This window comes from Helicoverpa armigera, chromosome 2 (genome assembly GCF_030705265.1).
Source record: "Helicoverpa armigera isolate CAAS_96S chromosome 2, ASM3070526v1, whole genome shotgun sequence".
In the NCBI taxonomy this organism is placed as follows: Eukaryota; Metazoa; Arthropoda; class Insecta; order Lepidoptera; family Noctuidae; genus Helicoverpa; species Helicoverpa armigera.
Window position 1 is genome coordinate 12,470,243 of NC_087121.1, and position 27,792 is coordinate 12,498,034.

The 27,792-nt window shown below is 37.5% G+C and overlaps 3 protein-coding genes and 1 long non-coding RNA gene across 6 annotated transcripts; 1 reads left to right on the forward strand and 3 right to left on the reverse strand.

Annotated features, from left to right (window-relative positions):
- Positions 1 to 427: 427 nt before the first annotated feature.
- Positions 428 to 2,097, forward strand: LOC110378507 (uncharacterized). Its single transcript, XM_021337796.3, has one exon. It carries the CDS (start codon positions 618 to 620, stop codon positions 1,947 to 1,949), a length of 1,332 nt encoding a protein of 443 aa, XP_021193471.2. The 5' UTR covers positions 428 to 617; the 3' UTR covers positions 1,950 to 2,097.
- Positions 2,098 to 3,598: 1,501 nt separating this feature from the next.
- On the reverse strand, positions 3,599 to 27,611 carry LOC110379148 (uncharacterized). Of its 3 annotated transcripts, XM_049843548.2 has the most exons (17): positions 27,553 to 27,611; positions 27,386 to 27,475; positions 27,180 to 27,300; positions 26,474 to 26,603; positions 25,927 to 26,238; positions 15,438 to 15,579; positions 14,867 to 15,008; positions 12,034 to 12,165; positions 11,252 to 11,352; positions 10,635 to 10,723; positions 9,830 to 9,942; positions 8,817 to 8,928; positions 8,036 to 8,179; positions 7,040 to 7,146; positions 6,627 to 6,731; positions 5,459 to 5,667; positions 3,599 to 4,902 (listed from the first exon to the last, which is right to left on the reverse strand). In XM_049843548.2, coding segments are annotated over exons 2-17 (2,112 nt in total). In that variant the 5' UTR covers positions 27,388 to 27,475; positions 27,553 to 27,611; the 3' UTR covers positions 3,599 to 4,751. The 3 variants fall into 3 exon arrangements, with proteins under 3 accessions (XP_049699505.2, XP_049699507.2, XP_049699504.2); XM_049843550.2 differs by lacking the exon at positions 27,553 to 27,611 and having other exon boundaries at positions 9,830 to 9,939; positions 27,386 to 27,544; XM_049843547.2 differs by lacking the exon at positions 27,553 to 27,611 and having other exon boundaries at positions 27,386 to 27,544.
- LOC135118408 (uncharacterized) lies at positions 13,612 to 14,607 on the reverse strand. The gene is made up of 2 exons (XR_010277571.1): positions 14,059 to 14,607; positions 13,612 to 13,902 (listed from the first exon to the last, which is right to left on the reverse strand). It is a non-coding gene; the product is annotated as an uncharacterized LOC135118408 (long non-coding RNA).
- LOC135118664 (uncharacterized) lies at positions 17,391 to 19,947 on the reverse strand. The gene has a single exon (XM_064041246.1). It carries the CDS (start codon positions 18,933 to 18,935, stop codon positions 17,391 to 17,393), a length of 1,545 nt encoding a protein of 514 aa, XP_063897316.1. The 5' UTR covers positions 18,936 to 19,947.
- Positions 27,612 to 27,792: the final 181 nt, after the last annotated feature.

The following is a 27,792-nucleotide window of genomic DNA, read 5'->3' on the forward strand; positions in this document are numbered from 1 at the left end:
CAATCTTGATTGAGGGCAATTCAAAAGGCTAAGGGACAATTAAAAATATTACGTGGTATGTACAGTACAATGAAGCACCTATTCTCTACCTACAGGAACATAATTCTACAAAATATATAAAGACATCTCTGATTCTCCCTTCGGTAAAATAAGCTTGTTATAAGTGTCTGTGAATTTGAATAATACCGGCTGGTAATAAAAAAGGTAAGGGGAAACCGAAACACAGGCAGACAGAAATGGATTAAGTATTGGAAAGGATCCTCGAAATGAGCCAGTAGTTGCAGTGCCTTCTTTATTAAATAGAGAACCACTCTAGGATAGGTAATTTCATCTCTTAAAAATATTATAATAAATCCCAGCAGCAATTAATAACAAGGATAAATGGGAGTTGGGAACGCACCCGAAGCAAACGAACGAGACGCAGAAAATGACAATGACAAATAAAACGCAGCTCACTGAAGCACCCTCCCTTTTTGGTTTGGTAATGAACATGTAACGAAACGCAAAAGTGCTTTTGGGTTATTGTTATTGATTGAACTTGTGTATTCAAAATATTCGTAAAAAGCTATATTTTTAAAGAAATAAAATGTGAAGTGAAGTGATTGTATCCCTACGCCATGTCAGCTAATGGGAATGGTGGCTTTTATGCACCGCTGAAACAAATTCTGTCCGACTCGGAATCCGAGGACGATAAGCTCGAAAATGCAATGCATATCAAAGCTACGGATAGTTGCAACAACCTGGACTTCAATAGTGGCCTACAATCATCCAAAAACTACAGCATAAGTGACATGGACGAGTTCAATACCAACGTTAATACCGTGGAAAGCACAATGGACAACGTAAGCTTCCTACAGTCTGATATATCGATGAAGATGTCTTTCCCGCGCCGGTGCGCGTTCATCGCTTCTATACTCATGTGTATATTCACCGTTGTGATATTCCTGTGGGGCATTCCTTGCTCAGAGGTCGGCAGCTGTGCCGCTAATGAATGGCAAGATAGAACAACGAGCTGGGAACTGCCTTATAACGAAATGGAACTGTCAGGTGCCGTGCAAGTTGTCGACGGCGCGATACCTAACACCAAGAACTTGATATTCATATATCGCGGCAATCACATGAGACTGGAACCCAAAACAAGCAGTGATAATGTGAATGGTGTAGTCCTTATTGTGGGGAACTCTGGGAAGGTTGGCTGGTTCACCAGGGAGAGCAGAATACCAACTGATATCAACTGCCATCTACTTGATGTGAATAAGGATAAACAGAAGGACTGCATAGTGTCAGGGACAGAGGGACTGCTGGCCGCCCTAGACTCTGTGTCTGGTACCTACTACTGGCACATCCACAAGCAAGGCAAAGACTTGAGTAAGATCATGGCTATTGACTTTCCTGTCATGGTGAAGGATATGAATGATGATAAAGTGAATGACTTGCTGACTGTTGCCACTGTATATCCTAGCACAAATCATAACTCTTTGCTCATGATATCTGGTGCAACAGGTATTATTATGGCTGAACCAATCCCAATAGATGATTGCTTCTCAGTTAAACTTCTAGCAGAGATGGACACAGTCACATATATTTGCAAGAATGGTACAACTGAGGCTGTCAGACTCATCTCATTCACAGTTTTAAAGAAAATGCTGAAGAAAGATCTACCAATTAACCATACACAGCCTCCACCTACTGTCCTGAAGAGAGTAAACTTGAGCATGAAAAAGAATATTGGAAACACCATTGAAACCTTTACAAATGGTCCAGGAAAGTTGAAAGTGGAAAATTCAGGAGAATGTCCTAATTCTTGCCGAGTATATCTAAAGCTGATGTTGGAGAGGAATGGCACAACTAATGTCAGTTGGGAGTATACAGCAAACAATGTTTATGCTATGAGGCCCAGCTCATTTGCCTTTGCCAACTCTATCCGAGGGTTTGTATTAAAATTATGACAGTGGAACAGTGCACACCTGGCAAAGGGTGCACTGAAGATTGATGAAGTCAGATACAATGTTCAGAATCAAAGTCCAAAGAACATTAATGACATGTTCTACCGGTCCACTATAGATGTTGCATCAATATCGGCTTTCATTAAATACACTAACTTTACTGTTCATGATATATCTGAGAGGATTGTCCTGGTGTTATTTGACAAGTTGCAGACCCACAATGTGAATATCAGCCAGACGGATATAGTGCAGATATGTGTCCGAGGGCCAATCGAAAGCAAAACACCACTTCCACTGTGCCAGCCTGACTTAGAATACCAGGAAAAATCATTGATGATAGCTGACCTAGATGGGGATCAGTCGCATGAACTGATCTCCTACTACAGTACCTTTGTGGCTCCAGAGTATACACCAAAGAACTCTAATCCCTATGATAACTGGAGCCTGACTTCCCTTGTAAGGGTTATTCGTTTAGAGTCAGAACTACCCAAACTGTTTATTACTGATGTTTAATGTTACAATATTATCCATATATTCATCATGCTTTACAATATATTCTGCTGAAATATACAGTTTCGATTTGCCAAATGTAATGCTGGCTTGCTGTATATGTAGCTTGAGCAGCTAGCAATAAGGTGTCTAGTCATTCATCATGTATTTATACCATTATATTCCACGAGTAAATTGTCTAAGGAATGTTTCCAGGTTCATTCTGATTATTTCGAAACCAATTTATGAATCACTTGACCTTGATATGACTAATATTTTCTGTATACATATTAAATCAAGTGTGAATTTAGCAGATTTTGGTATTCAGTATACATATAGACCTTTAGACAACATTGGTTACTCAGCTGATCTTGGTTTTCCTTGACAAAGAATTATTCATATAAAATTAAGAATATTTATTAATGCATGTAGTTTTACAATCGTTTTCGCCTGGAGTGTTCAATGTTTATTATAATCATACTATATTAAATGTAACGTTAAGTAAATATACCATACAATATTAATTTCTAGTCTTGTAAGTAGGTAGTATTATCATTATGACTGTATACCAAATAGTAACATATTTCATATAACAATCTGTTTCCAATTTAGGTTGAATTGGAACCCCCTGAGGTATAGTGCGATTCAAAACTTATATTTTAAAAAAAGTGCAGTTTTGTAAGGCTTGTTTTGAGCCAACTGACCTTATAATTTTTTTATACATAACTTCTCAATATTTTTGTGTGTTTACCAATCATGCAGGTATAACTTAGAATCTCACCCTGAATCTGTTTGCGTCTGATTATGACGTAACAACTATTTCATTGTGATTAATGTTTGCTTCATTAGACGTGTGTATTATTTAATTTGTATTAGAAATTATGCGGAGTGAAGTGCCTTAAAGCGGGGGTTATGGAGTGGTTCTTTTGCGTCGATTCGTTATAATAAAACTCTTATTAAAAGCACTTTGTGTTTTTCTTATGGTGATTCATCATTTGGGTTCCATTTAAATATAACGATAAGACAGAACCGTTTCAGTTGTTAAATCGCCGATTTGGTCAACAGGCGGCAAGTATACGGTTGTTTATTCCTTGGTAATCGTAGTGCAATCTTAAATGGTGCAACTGGGTCTTAATGAATGCTCTGGGATAAAAAAAATAACATAATTTTGTATAAAGCTTTATTTGTAATCATACAACAGTCATTTGAGCTTCTTACAGGCTAAAAAAATGATTGATTAAACTTAAACAATTAATATCACTAAATAGGAATTTGCTCAAACTTAATATCTTCAGTTTGTTCATTGCTGTCAGGAGGCATCCATAAATTGCGTGATTTAAAGGAAGTTAATCTGGACGACCCCTTAACAAGTTATCCCGTTCTAGATCCCCAAACAGGCCACTTTGTGTATTGCACACAGTTATAATCATCGGAAATAAATAAACAAAAATCGCAACATATTCCTTAATTCTAACATTCGAGTAATCTTACTGAAAGAAAAATATATTCATATACATATGTATGTACGTAATGTAGTTTAGGTACGCTGTGGCCGACACAAGCTCATACTATCTTTTATTATATTATCTATCACATTTCTCAGCACCTTAGCTCTTAAAAAATCTCCTATAACTTATGAATTAACAATCATAAAATCAAGACAAGAATTACTTGAAAATATATTTTTTAATACAATATCGAAAGCTGACACAATTTTATATGTCTAAAATGCTGATTCAATCTTTTCAGTATAATCCAGCGAGCCAGCTTATATTAAAAGAAATCTGTAACATAATATAAATACTTGTTTAAAAAAACTACACTTTACAGCAAGGCACTTTTGAGTGTTGTCTATACTTGTACATATTGCTCCAATTAGCAGAACCCTTAAACTAATCAACTGAAATTAATTCAAGATCCGTCAAAAAAAACCCAAATAAAGAAAAGGCAGTTTGGTACAACTTATGTACAAATGCTGACTTGAAATCAGTTAGTCAACTGTAAACTTTTTTTAAAATATTGGCAAGAAAAGTTAGGACTAACTTTTTTCTGCAATCGCCCGGTGCAGTAAAACTGTGTTTCAACCAAAATGGCTGTCAGCCGCCAATAGCGAGCGGACGGTACGCAGTTATTGCATTTATATTATGTTCTTTTTCGTTTACATCTCGACGATACGTTAACGCTGACACTGAGAGAGTGAGCCTGACACATTCAGCAGCTGACAGCCTATTTGGTTTGAATACAGCGTCAAACTTCTACTAGTGAAACTATATAACGCCCTTCTCTAAGGTCGAAGGGTAACACGTAAATGCTTGTTTAAGGCACTATAACCTTTGTGGTGACGTGGCTATCGTCAACCACGCTGTATTCAGTGAGTTTCACCATGTCAATCGTCGCCAGTTGCTCTGCTATGCTGTAGCCTTCTTTGTCAAACAATTCCACTGTTATTTCGTCGTATCCGCGCGAGCTGAAACATAAGGGTAAAATAGGCTATTAAAATATGTTAAGAAAACCCCGTCCGACCCGTAAAGGTATTGTTAGGTATCGTTATCTGAGTATATGGTTACATAAGAAGAAGTACATAATTCTCGCCATAGTTAATGGCGACTCGTAACTTCACGTACGGTTTTCAGACTAACTTGTTCGGTGATCGAGTCGCCGTTAAGTTTCGCGAGTCTACAAGTAATTATAGCCATTTATAGTTCACCCCAAACTTTTTGTCGTCCTGGAAGATTGCGCGAATTGTTGCCTAGAAATCTAAACTATCAGCGGTAGATAGGTAGGTAGGACTAGCGCTATAAATAAGACTTTTGTATGTGTATGATACTGTAATATTTATTTTTTATGCAAGGCAATGTAGTATGTACCAGAGTCTATTTGAAATTTGCATACCGATTGAGCGGTGAGGTATGCACGTACGTTATGTAATTTACCAAAACACCTGTACCTAATACCGTGTCTCTGCAAATAAAGATTCTTATTCTTAGGAATTGAGTTCCGGGTTGTACGAGAGCCATACTCACATGATATGCGCATCAAGAGTACAGTCCATGACCATATCGCTGAGGGTCTGCTTGGCGCTGGCCCACTGCGTGGAGCTGGGGGACCGCTCCTTCACCCCGGCCAGCTTGCAGCACACCGCCTGCATCGGCAGCAACATGTGACGAGCCTCCAAGCAGCGGAGCTGGTCTTCTCTGACGCAGAGCCGGGTGCCGTAGTCTATGTACATCACCTGCGAAGAGCGAAGTTAGCAGATAAATTTAGCTGTTTACCCCATCGCAAATGGTTGTGGGCATCATCCGATGTGGTTGAAAATTGACATGACATTAAATTTAGATTGATGATAGTCTATTAGGGTTAATACATAAGAGAGTAAATAAGGGGGAGTACATAAGAAAGTAAATAAAGATGGAAGTACATAAAAAGGATGAGTATGAACAGTATAATAATACGGATAGAACATAAGGGTGTTAATAAGAGAAGAGTACAAAAGTATATACTACTAGCTTCCGCCCGCGTAGAGTTCGGTTATATCGCGTTTCCAAGAGAACTCCGCTTCCAAGAGTATCCTATGTTCTTTCTCAAGGTCAACTCTATCTCTGACTAAATTTTATTAAAATCAGTTCAGTGGTTTAGACGTGAAAGCGTTACAGACAGACAGACAGTTACTTTCGCATTTATAATATTACTAGCTTCCGCCCGCGACATCGCCCGCGTGGAGTTCGATTATATAGCGTTTCCAAAAGAACTCTTCAAAAGTCCGGGATAAAAACTATCCTACGTTCTTCCTCAAGGTCAACTCTATCTCTGTACCAAATTTTATTAAAATCAGTTCAGTGGTTTAGACGTGAAAGCGTTACAAACAGACAGACAGTTACTTTCGCATTTATAATATTACTAGCTTCCGCCCGCGGCTTCACCCGCGTGGAGTTCGATTATATCGCGTTTCCAAAAGCACTCTTCAAAAGTCCGGGATAAAAACTACCCTATGCTCTTTCTCAAGTTTCAAACTATGTCTGTACCAAATTTCACACAAATCGGTTCAGTGGTTTAGACGTGAAAGCGTTGCAGACAGATAGACAGTTACTTTCGCATTTATAATATTAGTAGGGACTAGTAGGGATAAGGGGAACAATACTGTATGTAGATGTCGTTAATATGCAGTATTATGTATTTAATTTAGGTACGTACCTCTACGTTCTGGTCGGAGCGGGTGACGGACAGCACCTGGGCGCGGTACCACAGGTTGTCGGCCGGGTACAACGCCGCCACGAACTCGCCCGGCGCCGGAGCGATCTGATAACACCAATTGTATCAAACTTTATGTATTTATGTACAAACTTTTAATATAAAAACAAATATGTTTTTTATATTTAAACACTCATTACCGTTCAAGTGGTCGGATTGTCATAGTTTTTAACACAATATCCAACAAAGGTCACTAAAATATTTCTTTTGTAGCTAAAAAAACATTTCGGTAGTTATTTAATTGATATATCATTGTGAAAAAAATCAGGTCCAATATTTTTAAAGAGTTTGTTATAATGATAATAACGTCAATGTTTTCAGCTAGTTTTCCAATAAACAGGGTTACAATAATTTACCGTGAATGGTTTGTACGCAATGCGCGTGGCTGGGCTGTTCATGTCACGCGACAAGGTCTCCAGTGTCACCGGCGGCAGTACTACGCCGAAGCCGGGGATGTCATCGTCTGAAACATATTACATACACATATTAATTATACTATTGATTTATTATGTATAAGGTAGCCTTTTTATCGTCCCACTGCTGGGCTCAGGACTCCTCTCACACGGAGAAGGATGGAGCATTAATCACCACGCTTGTTCAATGCGGGTTGGTTATTGTCAATATCTTGATTAATAATAATTTTTATAGAATTTTCTAAGAGGTAATTTGTCTATCTAAGAAACCGATCGTTACAGACATACATTAATGTTGCCCACTTATCTATCTGAATATTTATCTTAGATAAGAAAAAATAAATTAGCTCCAGAAGAAGGATGATGGGTTTTGATCGATAAAGGCGTGCACTCCTTCCCATTGCTCCCATTGCATCATCTGGTCAGACTGGAAGCCGACCCCAACATAGTTTGGAAAAAGCTAGGCAGATGATGATGATGGTGGGAGACTGGACGCCATAGATTCCCCCTCCACTCAGGCGAGGTAGGAGTGCCGCTGGGCCTTTTTAGTGGGTATACCGGGAACGTCTTTACCGGGGAGTCCCACATACCCCTCTCCCGTCCCCCGTAATGCGTAATAGCATTTTCAGCCCAGCGTCAACAAAAAAAAAAAAAACGGTTGTCTGTAAAGTCGGTTTACTGACGATAGTCGAACGTGACAACGTCGTAAGAAATTGATCGTCAGATGTCGAACGCTGCCGAAAGCGGAGGCCAATCGTGCCTCTTTGTCTCTCGTTGCGTGGTCTCGCTTGCACTTCAAGCCTTAAACGGAACGCCTCAGAGCGAGGTAACGCCGCATGAGTCATGTTTTTTCGTGCGTGCAGCCGGCTCCATCGATTTATAAGACGTTGTCACGTCAAAAAAGGCAAATAATGATGTGGATAAACAGGTATGACTAACCTGGTTTCTCCGTACAAAACTGTACGTAAAGCAAGTCGAAGTGAGCGACGCATGTGACGAGCACCTTGTGCCACGAGCCCGGCGCCGGCAGCGGCATCGTGTTGCACTTGCCGAACACTGGCACTTGGTCTAGGGTCCAGCCGTCTGGGAAGCAAACATTATTTTTTATAGGTATCGGCACGAATCTTGAGCTCTGACCTTCACCTGCGCAGAAGTAATTTATTGGGTCCCTTTTATGGTATGAAGTGAGGCGCAGGGGCTAAAGCGATGATTGGCCCGCAGTGCATCGCGTCATAGCCGTCACTCGGGATTGGTTCTTTGCTAATAAATCACTTCTGCGCAGATGTAGGTCAGAGCTCAAGATTCGTGCCGATAACTATATTTATGTATGGAAGACTTTTTTTTTAACGACGTCACAAATCATCTAATGACCCCTCCCGCTGTGGGTTAGCAGCGGTGAGGGAGTGTCAGACTCTTACTGACTAAAAACCGTCGTGTTCCGTCGTAGACCTTTTATGTACCAGGGCCGCGGTAACTCTTTCGAAAAATCCCGCAGCCTCGGCAGGATGTATGGAAGACTTACAGCTAAATCCAATATAATAGACTGTGATTAATTGACAGCCAATTACAAGTCTTCACTTTGAAAACTAGTAGGTAAATTAAAAAAAAACAATAGAACAAACTCTACACACTGCTTACAAGGAAAATTTTTTCGTTAGGTAATGGGTTGTATAAAAGGTCTTGTTGACTATAATTTAAATAAACTTCGTTAGTAACTAACCTGGATGCTTGAGTATATGCTTCTTGGTGCACCGTTTTCCTTTGAAGCAAGTTTTCTCTGGACCGCCCTTATAGTGTTTGCAGATATCTGCCTCGTCTCGATTACTATAACCCTGTAGATAAATGTTTGATGATGATGATGATGTCCTCCTAGCCGATTATCGGCTACGGCGGCTGTTCTCATTTTAAGGAGATCAGCCAATTGCGCAGGACATATTATAGTGCACAAGCATTTGCGCAGACGCAGGTGCACTCCCTATTCCTTCACTCTCATAATCCGATGGGACGGCAATCCGACACGACCGGAGAGAGATCAGGCGCAGGACCGACATTTACGTGCTCTCCGATGCACGGGTGTATCAATCACCAACTTCCAGGCTCCGGGCTGCTTTGTGAAAGTCTTCTAAAACCCACAAAGCGATTTCGGCCCGACTCGGGAATCGAACCCGAGACCTCGTGCTCAGCAGCCGCACTTGCGACAGCTAGACCAACGAGGCAGGAATGTTTAAAGTATATTTTAAAAGGACGAATTATAATTGAAGTAGGTATATTTTTATTTTTACATATTAGCAAACTTTATGTTATATAGGTCGTATATTTTATAACTGCATCATTGGTCTAGCTGTCGCAAGTGTAGCTGTGCACGAGGTCTGGGGTTTGATTCCCGGTCGGGCCGAAATCACTTTGTAGGTTTTAGAAACATCACAAAATCCACATTCATGCTCATCACCTTCCTCACAAGTATACGGCAACTGCACCAACGTGACAGTTTATAATAATACACAGAACCGGGGATTGTCCTTGGGTACATTTCTATAGTGTATACAGGGATAATCGTCGGTTTTGTGTCACCATTTCATTAAAGTTGTCTCAAAAGGGCTTTAGCGTGTTGGCTTCGGCCCCACGTTCGCCTTCCAAAAATCCGGGACTCTGTAGTCCCGTGGTCGGAAACAGACATACAAATATAATAACAAATTAGATATTACACAAATAAAAAATATTTTTTCTAGTTACCGTAACTGCTTCCACGGGGTCTTCGTACTCGGGACAGCTAGTTATATCCAAGTCAGTCTCGAGTGGTGGGGGGATATGTTCTTCAGTTGTCTGTTCTTCTTGCGGCTTATCTACTGAGGAAAAGCATATTATTATGTGGAAAACAATGTATTTTCTTAGCCTACGCCAGTTTTATTTATAGGCGGGTTTGAAGTAAATACAGCATGTATGTATGTACGTATTGTGCATGTGTGTACGGAATCCTTTAACATCTATTAGTTTGAGGCTATGATTCAGGTGATAAGGTGGTGGAGACGACTATTAGTACTATGTATATATTATTATAATATAGTACTGTACTATATTATTATGTAACACCTTTTAAACATATGGAGTGCAATAAACGTATTGAGTATTGAGTATACTTTTCAATCTGTGATCTTGACTACTTTAGACTTATTACTGAATGGTGGTATGGGCATGTAATGAGGAGGGATGATACGCATGCAACAAAGTGTGTGCTAAGTATGAATGTAGATGGATGGAGAGGAAGAGGAAGACCTAAGAAAAGATGGATGGATTGCCTGAAAGATGATATGAATAGGAAGGGAGTGAGTGTCAGTATGACGAGTGACAGGGGAAAATGGAAGAAAATGACATATTGCGCCGACCCCAAGTAAAATTTGGGAACAGGGCAGGAGAAAGAACTGAAAGAAGACTGAATGATGGAGCAAACACAAGAAATTCCATGTACATATTTATATACTTTATAATTCAAAATTCTGTAAGTGATTCAAGGTAATCTCTGGTTAAGGAATTGCCTTACTTGGTAAAGCCAGTCCCTGTTGAACTATGATGTCGTTGAGGACCTCCCCTGAAGGTAACATCACGTAAACGCCGAGAGATTCCGAAGTGCTGCCAACAAAAACAAACGAATTTGTTACAAACAGTTTAGGCAATCCAAATACGCACAGTCGGCTATGTTATGACTGTTATGAGCAATTATATTTGCCTTAGGCTGTTTAAATTTTAGGGTCAGACTCCATCAAAGCGGAGCGGAGTGGATTTTTTTTTATTCCTGAGCGGAGGAATCCTATTGGTTGTTTAAAAACTACTCTATTTTGCTCTGTTTTAAAAAAGGAAATTTTTAAGATGGAATACTGCGTTTGTCTGTCATGCTTATACACTATAATGGGCAAAAGGAAATGAAAGATGAACAATGAACCGATTCTCTCTCTTTCCAGCTATCTATACCATATGGTGGTGGGATCAGCTTTTATAATTTGTATATTCGCTCTATCTACGACATCGTTCTCGGAACAATGACAATGAACCGGTTGCTATGAAAAATAATGTACCTCCTTTCGCGAAGTTTATTACTGTCATAACAAAGGTAAAGAGAGTAAAACTCGTCTAAAAATGAGTTGGACACAAAGTACTAACTTGTCGTCTACTTCAATGGTGCACTGTTTGCCGACGTACTCCTTCATGAAGTCCTCCTGCTTCTCCATCAAGGTCTTGTTCTGGTAACTCAGTAGATCTACCTGCAGACAAAATCACAAATATCATATTAAGTGCAAATTATATTTATACATATAAAGTCGAGCAGATCGATCTAAATATAAAGCAACGATATTTTTTTTTTGGGTTACACGTAACATTACATTTAGAATTGACATATAAATATTTATAAGTGTAACAATCACTTAGAGGCTAACACCGTGTTTCGGAAAGTTCGATAAACTGTAATATAAATCCCAGCTATCATTCGAACATCTTTGGTAGTCGTTACGGGCAGTCAGTAGCCAGAAAGTCTGACAACCGGTCTCACCAAACGGTATTCAAGACATCTAGACACCCGTGGCCAGCTGGGTTGAGGAGATCAGATAGGTAATCGCTAATTGTAAAGCACTGGTACCTACTCAGCTGCATCCGGGTAGAGTGGAAGCCGACCACAACATAGTTGAGAAAGACTAGGCAGACGATGATTATAGTAATACTAGCTTCCGCTCGCGGCTTCGCCCGCGTCAAGTTCGGTTATATCGCGTTTTCAAGAGAATTCTTCAAAAGTCTGGGATAAAAACTATCCTATGTCTTTTTCAAGGTCAAGACTATCTCTGTACCAAATTTTATTAAAATCGGTTCAGTGGTTTAGACCTGAAAGCGTAACAGACAGACAGAGTTACTTTCGCATTTATAATATTAGTAGGAATTGTACAAGTTACCCCCGCTAGATAGCAGCAGCGAGCACAGGGCGGCTTGGCACAGAAGCGCGTGTACAGCGGCTGCACGCACTCCGCAGGCACCACCCGAAGCTCGCCCGTGTCCACCACGAATATCTCCGCTAGTTCCGTTTCCTGAAATATTATCAAAATTCAGAATTTTTTGTTTCAAAAGGACCTATTACAGGAACTAATGACAACTCAGAAACTAGGCGCAGACGCCAGCAAATTAACCTACCCGAATGTGTAAAATGTTGTCAATCGAACATTCATCTTTCACTTTTTGTGATTAGGTTGAATATTTATTGAAGAAATATGACAGATTGGGTAGGAAAAAAACTCCAACAATACTCTGTTAAATTAAGTAGTTTGTAGGTCCTGATTACAGGACATTCAAAATATTGGTCTCTAAGATTGGTTGTGCTTAGAACCATACCTATCACACTTAAAGGACATTGTTCCGGCTCCATACATGTTCTGCCTAAGAACCGTTCGAATGGAAAGTGACTTCTATAAACTCTTAAAATTATATGGAATCCTATGAAATAAGTTTTCACGAACGGACACTTCAGGAAACTAAAATAATTACGAAAAAAGTTAATATTTTGAGGTTATAAATAAAGAATAACCAAGCTTGCGTGAAATATCAGAGTAGTATTATCAAACTACACTATACAAAATATCAACAATACTATGTACAGCTCTATATGTTCTCTTCTAGATCTAGGAAAGACTACTCTACTAGATACTAGGAAAAGAGATAGTACTACCTAGTGAAGTTTAACCTTTTGAACGCCAATGTCGGCTATAGCCGACATGAGCAAGCGTGCCCTGTGCGCCAACGACGGCTATACTCGACAAAAAACAGGTCGCAGAAAAATACAAAATAAACCTATTAAATCATTACTTTTATGTATTTTTTAGTAGATATTTAATTAAGATTTTTCGGGCTTGGCGTACAGGGCATAGGAATACCGATATGGCGTGGCGGTGAAAAGGTTAAGATAATTCTTTGACAATGATCATTTTATAAAGTTGCATTTTCTGTCTGTCCCTATGAATGCTTTAGATCTTTAAAACTGGACAAATGGATTTGGGTGCGATTTTTTTTAATAAATAGAGTAGGTCAAGAGGGAGGTTTACACCAAGGTTTTACATTGCCACCGTGCGAAGACGGGGCGTGTGACTAGTTTTCATAAATGCTTAGAATTTTTATGAACAACAACTACCTAAACGCTTTTGATTTCAACGTTATTTTCTTAATATATAGTGAATCCACTTTGGATTTGTGATAAAACGCATAAGTATCCAAAATGGAAGAGTTCCATTCACCACAATTCATAAAATATCGATATTATTACGATGGAGAATTATTTATTTAAATGATTGTTACTACTTTTATATTAGACAGTTACCTAGCTATCTACATGCCATAAGGCGGGAATCGAACCCGCGATCTATTACCAAGAAGGCACAGACAATACTAAAAATGTCATTACCACACAAAATAATTTAACAGTTAAAGTAAGGTTTACCAATGACAATGAAAGAGGTTTTCGAGGATGTGCAATAAAAACAATATTTATATTCAATTAAAGGTTTTTAATCATCAATATTTCTCAATAATATATTATCTAAGAACTGAGCAGGGGGTTCAATTGAATTTTGGTATCTCGCCCAGCTTAAATACCAGATAATAGTCATTATGTGGGCACAACAGCCCACTGTTCTACGCCCAACGATACAATTGCAACAGTGATGCCTGATGGTAGGAGCTTCTTACAAAGTACACAATTGCGTCCAACAGTGCATTGCATCTTATTATGCTCGACTGCTTCAGACCAACACGTCGTACAAGTCATGAGCTTTAACCTGTAATAAATAAATACAATAAAACATTAGTAAATGTCAAGTAACTTGCAATTGTGGCAATTGATTTGAAAACCGAGAAATTGTGTGCTTATGAAAACATAAGTAGGTAGTAATATTCTTATCAAAATTAGAAAAACACTTTCGTAGACCACTTACCATACGGGGAACAGTCCATTGTTGTATGCAACGAAGTATATCTTCGTTTTCTAATACCAAAGAACCTCCAGCAGATCCACAATTTATACAATATACTATATTCTCCATCCATTGTTGTAATTATAATACAACTAAATTCGATCACAGACAGAGCAATATCCGAAAATGCCAGGAAAATCCAGTCTTTTACACACAGCCGAGTCTACCAAGTACGCAATCTAATCGGAGTCCGTAATCAAGCCAAAGTTGTTAGAATAAAACCATGAAACGCATAGAAAATCACAAAAGAAACGATAGTCGCAAAGCAATCAAACTGACTTCTGGCAAACTGACTGAAGTACACCAGTGTTGCCAATTACGAAAACTATAATCTTACTCGAATGCCAAGCTAGAAATTCGCGATTTCGCTTAAAACATATAGAATACTAGTTTTTTTTCTAGCTAGTCAGTTTAGGTATTTAAATGAATAAAGTGTTACCAACTAATTTTAATAACCGACTTCGGGAAGGAGGTCCTCAGTTCGATCCGTATTTACCGAAATCGCGAAAACTTCCGAAATTGGCAGCACTGGCTAACGGAAACATTTTATAAGGCATCAATAATTGTGACCCAACTTTTTATTTGGAATTTATTTATTTGAAGTGTCCGTGGAATACTAAAATATGTTTCAAACAATATAAAAATAAATGAAAATTATAGTATAATTTATATTCACATCGGTTCTTAGGCCAAAATTGAACAATGTCCTTTACCACATTCTTTTAGTAATGAAACGAATTTAAAAATTGTCTACAAAAGATTTACATACCACAATGAGCTTAAGGAACAGTCCCCGGTAGTAACAGTCGCTCTCGTCGTCATAGTAGGCGCAGCAGCTGAGCGCTTTCACCTCATCCAGCGTCATGTCTTTGTGGTTCGCTCTGTAGAACGCTGTCATGTCCTCTATGAAGCTGAAAGGAGATAAATAGATTAGACAAGAGTATGTATATCATAAAACTCGCGGTGGCCCTGGGTAAGAAACCAATCTCTCAAATATGAGGGTGTGGGTTCGATTCTCTCCGTGTGAGAGGAGGCCTATGCCCACAGCAGTGGGAGGGTAAAAAGGCTGTAAGGATGACGAAATGATGTATGTCACAAAATGTCTCTCCATCTGTGGGGGAAATTTCAGCCCTCTAACTATCACGGTTCATGAGATACAGCCTAGAGACAGACGGACGGACGGACAGACGGACGGACGGACGGACAGACAGACGGACGGACGGACAGAGCGAAAACAATGGGATCCCGTTTTACCCTTTGGGTATGGAACCCTAAAAACACACATGACTGTTCTGTCTCGTTGTACAAAGTTAACTGAACCCTATCTTTCTATTACTTACCTTTCAAGCTCACCAGGGTTTTCAGTGATAAGCCAGAAGAAGGCGCCGTCGATATGCATGATGGTGGCCTCGTAAACATGGTCGGTCTCCAGAACTTCTTGGGCAGGCAAATTGCTGGTCTCTAGAGGTTCGACCGGCGATTCTATGACAAATAAGTATTTTTTTAGGTTTAAGAACAACTTTATTTCTCGCTAGCTGTTTTCTCGTGGTGTCACCCGCGTCCCGTGGGAGCTGCCGCCCGCACCGCGATAAAATATGTTACTCGTGGATGTCACCGTAAGATTACAAACATCGTTAGATTACAATCTATCTCGAGAGATTGTAAACTGTCGAATTATTGTGAACCGTAACATCTGATTGCAATTTAACGCATTATTTTTCGCTATATTATAATCTATCGATGAGAAATTGTTAAATTGTCAACTGTCCGAAAGCTCTCCCTGATTGGTCAGTCTTTTTGTAAGATCGACCAATCACGACCAGCCGTTCTGTTGCCATGGAGTTCCCGTAGAGTTAAGAATGAATTTGTGTTTGAAGACAAACTACCTAATTATTTTGTTTCTTATAATTTTCCAATTTCATTTAAATAAAACTACTTTTACGGATTTTATCGCGGTCGGTTTTAAACGTCGGGATTAAATAATATAATATAACCGCGATAAAATCCGTAAAAGTAGTTTTATTTAAATGTCTAATATTCGCGAAAGTGTCAGAAATCAATATGTTTCCAATTTCAATTTGTGTTTGAAGAATAAATATTTCGTTACAATTTGTTCTCTCCATATGTCAGGAATATTAATTACATACTCGTACTAAATAATAAATACTTGAAGAATTTTTGAAGAGCATTTATTTTATTTAACTGACACCTCTATTTCATTCCTAACTCTACGGGAACTCCATGGGAACAGAACGGATTATTGGTCGATCTTACAAAAAGACTGACCAATCAGGGAGAGCTTTTGGACAGTTGACAATTTGACAATTTCTCATCGATAGATTATAATATAGCGAAAAATAATGCGTTAAATTGCAATCAGATGTTACGGTTCACAATAATTCGACAGTTTACAATCTCTCGAGATAGATTGTAATCTAACGATGTTTGTAATCTTACGGTGACATGGATAATGTAGCTTTCAAATGGTAAAAGAATATTTAAAATCAGTAAAGTAGTTTTTGAGCTTATCCATTACAACCAAACAAACAAAGTTTTCTTCTTTATAATATTAGTATAGATAAAGAATTTTACATAATTCACTTACTGAGAAACAATTTTTAAAACTAACATAAATGATTCGAGCTGTTATACGGGATCCTCGAACACAGTTTTTAAAAAAAAACTAATTTTACACACAAAAATGATTATATTGGTTTTTCACCACAATTGACAGTATTTAAGGATATTAGGACACTTAGAAATAGTAGAACTAGAAATAGAAATAGTAACGAATTGGTAATTGGAAATAGTACCGATATGTGTCGAGAATGACAACAGACTGCTCGCGCGGACGAATCCGACGTATATTTATGTTATTATAATTTGCTGACATAGCACCCTCTACATGGGGTTGCAGTATTAAAATAGGGTATAACAACCCCCCGCATAAGACCGAAATTCGGGGTTAATTACCGAAATTCGGAAAGGTTATACTACTTCCCTAAGTCGCGGTAATGGGATAGAGGCGATAGAATGCAGCGAAGCGTTGTCGTTCTCGACGTGAGTATCGTTATCAATGTTTACATTGTTTCTATTGATAACAAATGCATTCTTATATTTTAATATAATTTTAATTAAGATGTATATTATAAAAGAAATTACAATTAACAAAATTATAAAGGTAAGTATTGAATAATGCGTCCCGTATTTAATAATAAATGGTTTGTCATCTATGATCTTATCTAATTCCGCGAATATTTCTTTATGTTTGTTTACATTAGATGTTAAATCGTCTAAATCGATATTTTGGAAAAGAATAGGGACGTATTATTATTAATCGAATTATAATTTATTTGACAACATGAGTCATTGATAATATTAAAATCTAGTATAGGGCTAGGTATACTTATATTATAAGAGTCATCTGAAGTTATCAGTCTTACACTTTTTGTATAGATTGTGCACTGTTTTGGGGTATCTAAAATACCCGTACCGGACACTATAATCTCACGCATTTCTGAAACACCACACTCGATAGACACTTTATTCGGACGAGACTGCACGAAAATCCACCGATTGTTTATTAGTGGTTGCCAAATGTCTAGCTCGCCGAATATGGTTTTGGTAACACACCGTTTGGGAATAGCATTAACAGTTTTCGTTAATAGTTCACTTTCGCATATCGGGTTATCACTTGTCGTCGAGATTACCGGTACTTCGCATAAAAAGAACTCAGAGTATATGGTCTTACACTTACGTAAACTATCTAAATTACAATATAATTGTTTACTATTAGAAATAGCAATATACGAACTAGTAGGAGAGATTAAACTATAACTATTTGGGTTATCCACTCTATGAGGAGTGGGCAGAGCCAAAGTATGATATAAATTGAATTCCTCATTGGTAACGAGGGGCACTTGCAAAACAAATACAAGTTTATTCTTAAAATAATAACATGCAACATTAGATATACTTAAAATTAAATGAATATTATCTAGGCTTAATGATATAGGAATCCCAGTGTCCCGTGGTAGGTGCCTATCGTTATCGGCGAGTTCACGGTATAGTTGGGCAGGCGTTACAATGTTAGGATGTAGGATGTTTTGACTACTGAGTATAATTGCGTTTATCAAGTCTTCGAGTTGAAACGATAATGTAAGCAAAGAGCTTTCAAGGTTGGTAAGTATGGAATGGACTTTTGTTTCTATGATTAAATTGTTTGTAATTTCTGTGATATTTGTTATTTGTTTAAGGAATGATATTAACGATTCATTAATGATTTCTTGATTGGTTTTTAATTTGTTTATAATATTTTTATAGGACTCTAAGGTAGAAGTAGTAACTAAGATATTTTCTTTTATTAATGTTGCCATTTTCTTTTGATTATTTTGTATAGATTCTATAGCAGAATCGTATTTAAGAGCGTCGTCTTCATCAAGCGTGCCGAAAACGTGCTTAAATACTGTACCTATACCGCCAAACCATGCATTACGTTTGTATCGCTTTGAAATAAGATGATAAATAGAATCATATTCTCGTTGAACGTCTGTAAAACGAGCTGTTAAAGGAGATAGCGTGTTTTCACAAGAAGTTAAGTTAAATTTTTGACAGTTAAACCTTAATGTACCTATGATTTCATTCAAATTAGTAAGATGAGGTTTTATGAAAGATATATCTACATAACTAATTACGTTTAAATTACTCTTAATTATTTTAAGTTTTCCCAGGCTATCGAAGTAGATACCAGCGTTTGAAGGATAAGGCTCGACAAAGTCCGATCGTGCATCGATTGGAATGCTGAAAGATAGAATGAAATATGAATTAGTGTTGCTCATCGGATGAAATTTCAGCAGGTTTTATTTCATCGAAATGGTGTGTCACATGACGCCGATTTATAAGAAGAGTGACAGTGTTATTATTATGAACCGATATGATTTTATATGGTCCTTTCCAAATGGGAGATAAGGCTTTCCTTAGTCGTAAATGATTCTTAAGATAAACTAGGTCGCCAACCTTGTAATTGGGCGGCGGTTTAGTGTGATTGTCGTAGTAAGCTTTTGAATGTTCCTTAGATTTTAGAATATTTTCTACTGCCTTTTCTCTAGTAAATTTGAATTTGTGTTGTAACATTCTTATGTAATCCGAATATGTTGTATTAGGTGTAGTTTCGTATATCGAGTTTGGAATGAATGGTTTATGGCCAAAAACTAGTTCGTAAGGTGTAAATTTCGTAGTGGAATGAATTGTCGTATTATAGGTAAGCATAGCGGTATATACGTAGGTAGGCCAATTGTCTTGATTATTATTAATGAATGATTTTAAGTACTCTTTAAGTGTAGAGTGGCTACGTTCGAGAGCTCCTTGCTTTTGTGGATGATAGGGTGATGCCCAGAGTAGTTTTATCTTTAAGAATTGGCAAGTGGTTTTAAAAAGGTCAGAGGTAAAATTAGTACCTTGATCGGTAAGTATTGATTTAGGAATACCGAAGAGAGAGACGAAATGGATTAAACAATCAGCTGATTCTTCAGCTGTTGTGCTGCGTAGCGGATAAGCGACAGAGTATTTTGATAAATCATCCTGTATGGTGAGTATATATTTCAGCTTTGCTGTACCAGATTCAGGTAGGGGTCCTACTATGTCTAATGCTATTCTTTGAAATGGTGCAGTGGAAGTAGTGGTTATTTCCATAGGGGCGCGATTAAGTTTCCTAAGGGCTTTATTTTCTTGACAGGATTTGCATTTCTTGATATAGTTTTCTATGTCACTTCTCATTCCCTTCCAATAAAATTGTTCTTTAATCCTAGAATACATTCGTGATGAGCCTAAGTGCCCGGCGATTGGAATATCGTGGTTTTCCTTAGTATTTTGGGTATTTCACTCAATGTAGGATAAATTATTTTATTTACGTAAACGTGTATGCGGATTGGAGTGTCGTGAAACAGGTAAGTCAAAATATTGTAGATTTTAGTGTAGGAATGTCGGTCGAAAGGGTTTTTGAAGTCAGAGGTAGCTATATCTGTGATCGATGAGTCTAGTATGATGTCATTTCTCGCTCGTTTCAGGGTGTTGTATATATCAGGATAAGATGATTCGTCGAAATGGTGAACTTTAGTAAAAATTAGGTAAATATCTTTATTTTCTAAGTTTATTTTCAGGAAGGAATGGAGCTCTTTTTCAGCGTTAAGAATTTCGTCTTTGTCTTTATCACTAGAGAGTATTTCAGAGATGTACGGGTTTGATTCGTCTAAGTCGATTGAAGTGGGTATTAATATAGTTTTATAAGGGCATTTGAGTAAGTTTTCGTTATGTTCAGTTATAATGGTATTTGTTTTAAATTCTTTACGCGATATTGATTTCAAAATTTGGAATAGTCTTCGTCGTTTGCTTCTGATTTAGTGTTAGATTCTGTTGGCGAAGGTATTTCGATGTTATCAAAATTGGGGTTTATATCAATACTCTGTGGGCTAAGGTCAAGTGGTCCTAGGTCTATAAGTTCTGGTAAACTGTCTTCAGTATGAGTAGGGATAGCGTCATGAGCAGTATCAGACTCGGGAATAGTATCCTGTTTACGATTAGTGTCGTTGTTTAATAATTCATTATCATCGAATGTGAACGGTATATAAGAGGGTAGATCTAAGAGGGGGTCTTCCAAAGGGTTATCGATTAAATCATTAGGGCTTGTAGGTAAAGAGTCGGGAGATGGTACATCTATTGGATTAATTGGGAATCGGGACAGAGCGTCAGCATTGGTATTAATTTTTCCTTTCTTATGGATTATATTGTAATCGAATTCCTCTAGTTTTAGGCGCCAACGAACTAGTCTAGATCCCGGGTCTTTACAGTTAAAAAGCCATTGAAGTGGTTTGTGGTCTGTTACGATAGTGAATTTACGGCCATAGAGATATGGTCGAAAGGCTTTCGTGCCGAAAATAATAGCGAGACATTCTTTTTCTGTGACGCTATAATTGCATTCAGCTTTGTTAAGAGTGCGGGAAGCAAAAGCGATAGGCCGATCCTTACCGATCTGACCCTGAGAAAGGATTGCGGATATGGCGAAGTTAGAGGCGTCACATGTTAATAGAAAGGGCTGTGAAAAATCGGGATATGCTAATATCGGTGAAGTGGTTAATTTGTTTTGTAATGTTTCAAAAGCGAGTTGTTGTTCGTTATGCCATTTGAAAGATGCGTCCTTTTTTAGAAGGGATGTTAAGGGTTTCGCGAGTTTAGAAAAATCTGGAATAAATCGTCTATAATAAGATACAAGACCCAGAAATGATTTTACGGCTCTGGGGGACTTCGGTATTGGGAATTCAGTGATAGCTTTTATTTTTTCGGGGTTCGGTTGCACTCCATCGTTATTTATTAAGTGACCTAGGTATGCAACCTCCTTGCATAAAAATTCACATTTGTCTGGTTGAAGCTTAAGATTATAAGTTCTAAGTTTTTCGAATACAGCGGATAAGTTCTGAATGTGACTAGCTAAATCAGGGGAATAAACGACAATATCGTCGAGATACACGAAGCAGCGAGAGCCTTGAAGTCCAGACAGGCAAGTGTTCATAAGTTTTTGGAATGTCGAAGGAGCATTTTTAAGGCCAAATGGCATTCTCGTAAATTCAAAATGTCCTTGGGGTACAGAAAATGCGGTTTTGGGTGCGTCTTCAGCAGCAATAGGAATTTGATGAAATCCTGAAGCCAGGTCTAATGTTGTAAAGTACTGACTCTTGCCTAATTGATCTAGTATTTCAGTTATTTGTGGAATGGGGTAAGTTTCCCCTATTGTTATGTCATTTAATTTTCTGTAATCGATAACGACTCTCCATTTGCGTTGTCCCGAAGCATCTAGTTTTTTGGGGACTACCCAAATAGGCGAAGACCAGGGTGAGTTCGACGGTATAATTATTTTCTGATCTAGCATTTTATTTATTTGGTTTTCTACTTCCTTTTTATGACATTCGGGAAAACGATATGATTTAGTTTGGATAGGTATATCGGAGTTTGTTCTAATTTTATGTTCAGTGGATGTAGTATATGTTAATTGTTCGTTTGGGAGATGGAAAATGTCAGAGTATTGTGAGCATACTTTTAGTAGAGCATCCCTTTCTTCGTCATTAAGATGGGAGGTCCTTAATTGATTTAGGACTTCTTTAGTTCTAGTATAAGTGTTAGAGGGAATTGCTGATGTGAGAACTGGTATAGATTGTTCGTCTAGAGCTTGCAAGGTAATATTTAGATTGGGATGGAGTACAACTGTTTCTTCGGATGTATTAACAACTGTGATATTGATTCGTCTATTTGGTTTTACTTTGACTATACAATTTGCAATGAGTAGTGAATCAGATAAGTGTTGGTCTAATATAACGCCTTCTTTAATAAGAGGGTTGCTAACTGTACATTCAATGACTGCTTCTGTACGAGGTGGTATTTTATATATAGGTTCAGAGAAATGCAGTGTGATGGAGTTTTCATCGAAACGTAGTATGTTCTTGTAATAATCGATTTGGCATTTAAATTTTTGCATTAGGTCATTTCCTATTATACCATCATGGCTAAGACTTATGTCCTTTACTACATGAAATTCGTGCGTGCAAGGTTTTGGAGAATTTGGAAATAGTTGCATTTGAAGGCTTCCCATAGTAGGCGTTACCGCGTCGTTGGGGTCAATACCTTTAAGTGTGATAACCTCATTACTTAGTTTTGGGATTCTGGACATAGAATCGAGTTTTAGGAGACTTACACACGAACCAGAGTCGACTAGAAATGATAGTGGATGATCTGCGAATGGAGTTTGGACAGTGACGTGAGGTAGGTATCTTTTCTCAGTATTATTATTTACTTCATATATTTTAATATTTTTTTTATTTTCCAGGTGCTGCGATGTAGGAGAGGTGGTTTGCCCAATCGTGGGTCGTGAACTAGTAGAATTTGAATGGCTTAGGACTTTTGATACTGAAGAATTAGTAATTTTCTTTGAACCTAATAACGATTTATTTTGAGTGGTTTTGACGGATTCAGCGTAAGTTTTTATTTTTAATATATTGGATTCAGTGGGTTGAGTTTTATTTTTAATAATTGATTTTGTTTGATTCGAAGGACTCGGAGGAGACAGTGAATTTGTTTTTATAAGATTCGATGGATTCGGAGGATTCAGAGGATTCAGGGGATTCAGGGGATTCAGAGGATTCAGAGGATTCAGAGGATTCAGAGGATTCAGAGGATTCAGAGGATTCAGAGGATACAGAGAATTCGATTTAGTAGATGAGCCAGAAGGTATGGCATCGATTTTGATTCGGTGAGGGTAATTTCCCGAACGATACCTCTCGGGAAATCTTATTCGTTTAAATCGGTCGAGTCTACTGTATCGTAACCGCCGTCGTTATCTTGGACTAAATGCACGGATCGGGGCTGTCCTTCATTATTGAAATTTGTCTGGCGACCGGATGTTGACGGTTGGAAATTATTAGCAAATCTATTGTTATTATATTGTCGTTTGCGACAATTTTCTAAAGTATGACCTACGTTTTTGCAGTAACGACACACGAGGTCACTTGTGTGAACTTTCTTTGAAGTATCCGATACGCGGTATTGATTTGGCATCTGAGGACGATAGTATTGGGGTTGTTCTCGTTTTGGAACAAATTTAGATTTGTCTGTATTAGGAAAATATGTTGGCTTTTTCATAAACGCATTCGACAGTATCTTTTCTTCCGCGACTGCGAAGTTTACTGCAGCATTGAGCGAGTCGGGATCACGACATCTAACTATTTGTGATAGTCGTGGGTGAAGGCCGATAATAAATGTATGGAGAGCTAGATCTTCCATGGCTGCTACGCGTCCAGCTATTTCCGACTTTTTCTTAGTAGGTATAGATACTTGTATTTCGGTAAGTAGTTTTGCTAAGCAGGTTTCAATTTTAAGGGCGAACTGATTAACCGATTCATTTTGACCTTGTTTACAATCTTGGAGTTCGGAGAGTAAGTGTGCATAGTGTTTTCGTTCTCCGAACTGTTGTTTTAAGAACTCTACAAGCTGTTCAAAAGATTCAAATTCTTTAATACTACATATTGTCTCAGCCCTATCTATGAGTTGACTTAATATATATCTGAATAGGATTGGTTTTTGAATTTTATTGGCTATATTATAAGCACTTTGGCAATTGGATATAAAAGGGTTTAATTTGTCTCGGGACCCATCGAATGGTTTGATAAACTTTAGTAAGACATTTAGTTCGACCTTTTCTTCAACCTTGTCAGAACGGAGTTGTGCACCTCCTCTAGAGCCACTGGGAACCTCTTCTTTTAAATCGTCTTTAGACATTTTGAAGTAATTGAATATAGAAATATAACGCTAAAATATTAAAATTAAGCCTAGAAAGTACACAAAAGATTATAAAATACAAGTACAAGTATAATAGTACAAGAAGCTGTTTCCACACCGTGTTCGCCGGCTCGAGATTCAGAGCTTATCAGTGATGTCTGGTATGCATTACAATAACAATCACTCGTTGTTGCAAGGATTACAATTATGTGTAGCGACTTAATATTATGTAAAACAGATAGTAAGTTAAGAATTTATTAATTATCAAGATGTCAATTAGGGAATTGGAAGACTCTGAGTTCTATGCGAGACAAGTGTATATAGTATATCGTCACTCACTGTAGTATTGTCACGACAATGAGGATCTGCCACAGCATGATGATGAGGCCTGATTATAATCAAGGCTCAGGAACAACTCCACACAGCACTTATTTTATATTCCACAGGATTCACTAGCACACAATACACACGCGCACTAGGATGTTGAAGGCATATTTGGGTGAACGTTGTTTATTATTGCCTTTGATTATTGAAGAAAACGTAGCACTGGCACTTTTATTCGTAAGGTTTGTCCTTTGGAGACGTATTCGGGATATATCTGTGTATATATTGAACTTTCGGTATCCCACCGCTGCCACCAAATGTTATACGGGATCCTCGAACACAGTTTAAAAAAAAAAACTAATTTTACACACAAAAATGATTATATTGGTTTTTCACCACAATTGACAGTATTTAAGGATATTAGGACACTTAGAAATAGTAGAACTAGAAATAGAAATAGTAACGAATTGGTAATTGGAAATAGTACCGATATGTGTCGAGAATGACAACAGACTGCTCGCGCGGACGAATCCGACGTATATTTATGTTATTATAATTTGCTGACATAGCACCCTCTACATGGGGTTGCAGTATTAAAATAGGGTATAACAGAGCGCACAAAATTAGGTACTTCGATAAAAAATAACACAAACAAAAAATAAAAACAAAATTGTGGGTAGACCAATTTATAGTAAACTCAACACATAAGTTTTAGAACCAAATCATAACATGGATGCATGAAGTTGGTTTGTACTGGATGTGGCATTGAAATAAGTTTTTTTTTTGTCATTTTAATAAATGGTCAATTGTTGTACTGCAGAATCAAATCAGTACTGTTTCTTGTACTGTTCGCAACTTGGCGAGAATATCTGCTTAACCAAATAAAGAAGCAAGAAGTAGAATAAAAAATAGATATTTTGGTTATTTTTTAATTCTTTTACTAGATTCTGTTGGTGACATTCACAAACTACACCCAAGTAAAATGTCCATCTCCACTCCTAGTACTGCAAACTCAATTATGTACAGTACTACACATCAGTGGTAACTGTCATGCACCTTAACTCAATAGTAATAAGTTCGATTTTCCTATAAAACTGTTACCACTGACCTCAAGTTGACTGTACCTAGTTGAAAAAGGAATTCCACTTCATAAATACTAATCACAGCTAGAACGAGAAAGCTTACCTTCAATTTTAAAATTGCTCATTTCAATTCCCAATTCACACTGAACTTCCTTAGCAGCGACTGCGATTTTTGCTTGAGACACCGTTTCCTCAGATGACGAAGTGCTCGAGAACACGATCAATGTCTGGTCAGCTTTCGGTGTCTTCACCCTTTTAGGTTTCTCTGGCGGGCAGTTGTTTGAGCAGGCCGTTGATGTGGAGGGGGCTGGCTCGCTCAGAGCGTCCATGAGATTATAGGGGACTAAGGGTGCTAATGGCTGCAACGGTTTAGCGAACGTGTCCTGGACTGGAGTGTAGTCTACTGTTGCTTCATCTGAAATTATAAATTACAACTATATTTTACAAACTACTTTACTAAAAATAAAATAGGTACTTTATAGATTTATAATTTGTATATATGATGGTTCATGATAGATATTCTTGGACTTGTTTTGATGAAAAAAATGTGCTAACTTTATTCCTAGAGCATTCAAGTTTACTTTTAAGTTGCTTACTCGTCTAAACAATAATTTCTTTAAAAATAAATCAGGTAATATTTAAAGACGTACCAAGTTTTGACACAGCAAGATTGAAGTCCGTAATAAGATACATGTACTCGTCTAGCTGTTTCATGGAGCTTAGGAACCGCTCCTTGAGCTCCGCCGGGTCACAGTTCAACTGAAGGACAAAGCCTTGTGTCTGTAACAATGGTGGAAAAAGTTTTTAATGTCTATTGTTAACTCCTTTGTGAACAGAATTATATTCTTTGATGTTTTTTATTGCTAGTTGCTGTGTTTTGAATAAGGAATTCATGTGCCAACCAAGGTTTGTTTTTCAAATACCTTTTACCTCCAAGTTAAATAAACTCATGATTTTTTCACAATGTTCATGTTTGTGGAAAGTACACAGGCAGATTTAAAAGATTTTTTTAAGCTTGTAGGTTCTTAAAAAGTTATACCTAAATGTATTTTGTAAATAAGACTACCTACTTAGTTGCATAGGATTGCAAATTGACAATCATGCTAGGCTATATGTTAGAAAATAATGAATTTATATAGGTTTACAAAGAAAATCATACAAAATAAAAACTTTAAGACCAAAATGTTCACATTATTTGTTTGAAATTTTACAGAAGTTCTAGAATGTAGATTATAATAAACTGAAAATACATAATTTAGGTTAATAGCACATTGTTTCTTCACAAATAAGTAACTCAACTTCCGTGTTTATTTTACAGTTACCCACAAAAACAGTAACAAATAACGATTTAGGTACCTTAGTTTTCAACTTTTTTATGTCTTCAACCGCTCGATCACATTTCTCGTGAAATATGTTCAGCCTAGCTTCCAATTCATTTCGCCGATGCATAGTCAGCGTTGCAAGATCTACGAAACTCCTACAAAACGACGCATTTAAATAAAAACAATTAAGTTTAATGAAAAGCGAAATATGTTTTAGAAAGGCGTTTTGAAAGTACTTACATTTTTGTTTTCTGCGTTTTTCTCCTTCCGAACTGAAGCTATTTAAATTCTTGCAGTATGGTTTTACGTTGCAATCAGTAAATTCTAAGTCTGAAAATGGTTAGATAAGCATTTTAACAATGAAAACAATCTTTTGCAAAGTTTTTAACAAAATGCAAAACACTTACCCGTGTGTGTGACAGACATACAAATCGAGCGAGACAGGCAACTGAGGCAACAAATAAAACGAGGCTACAGATTGAATATGTGGGGATGATACAGATAATAAATAGAAATGTTCTCATTCATTCATTGTTCTCATATTCCCATTATTTTATAGATTGCTGTCTGAATACATGCAAAAAATGTTATGTAATTTTCGTTATCAGATATAAGCTTAAAAACAGATTTTTAAATCAATTTTAAAA

Coding starts and splice junctions, on each gene's coding strand:
- LOC110378507 (XM_021337796.3), top strand. CDS start 618: ATGTCAGCTAATGGGAATGGTGGCTTTTATGCACCGCTGAAACAAATT.
- LOC135118664 (XM_064041246.1), bottom strand. CDS start 18,935: ATGAGCAACACTAATTCATATTTCATTCTATCTTTCAGCATTCCAATC.
- LOC110379148 (XM_049843548.2), bottom strand. Junction 12,166..14,866: donor TGTTCCTTAAGCTCATTGTG/GTATGTAAATCT, acceptor ATAATATTTCAG/GAAACGGAACTAGCGGAGAT. Junction 7,147..8,035: donor GTTTTGTACGGAGAAACCAG/GTTAGTCATACC, acceptor AATATGTTTCAG/ACGATGACATCCCCGGCTTC.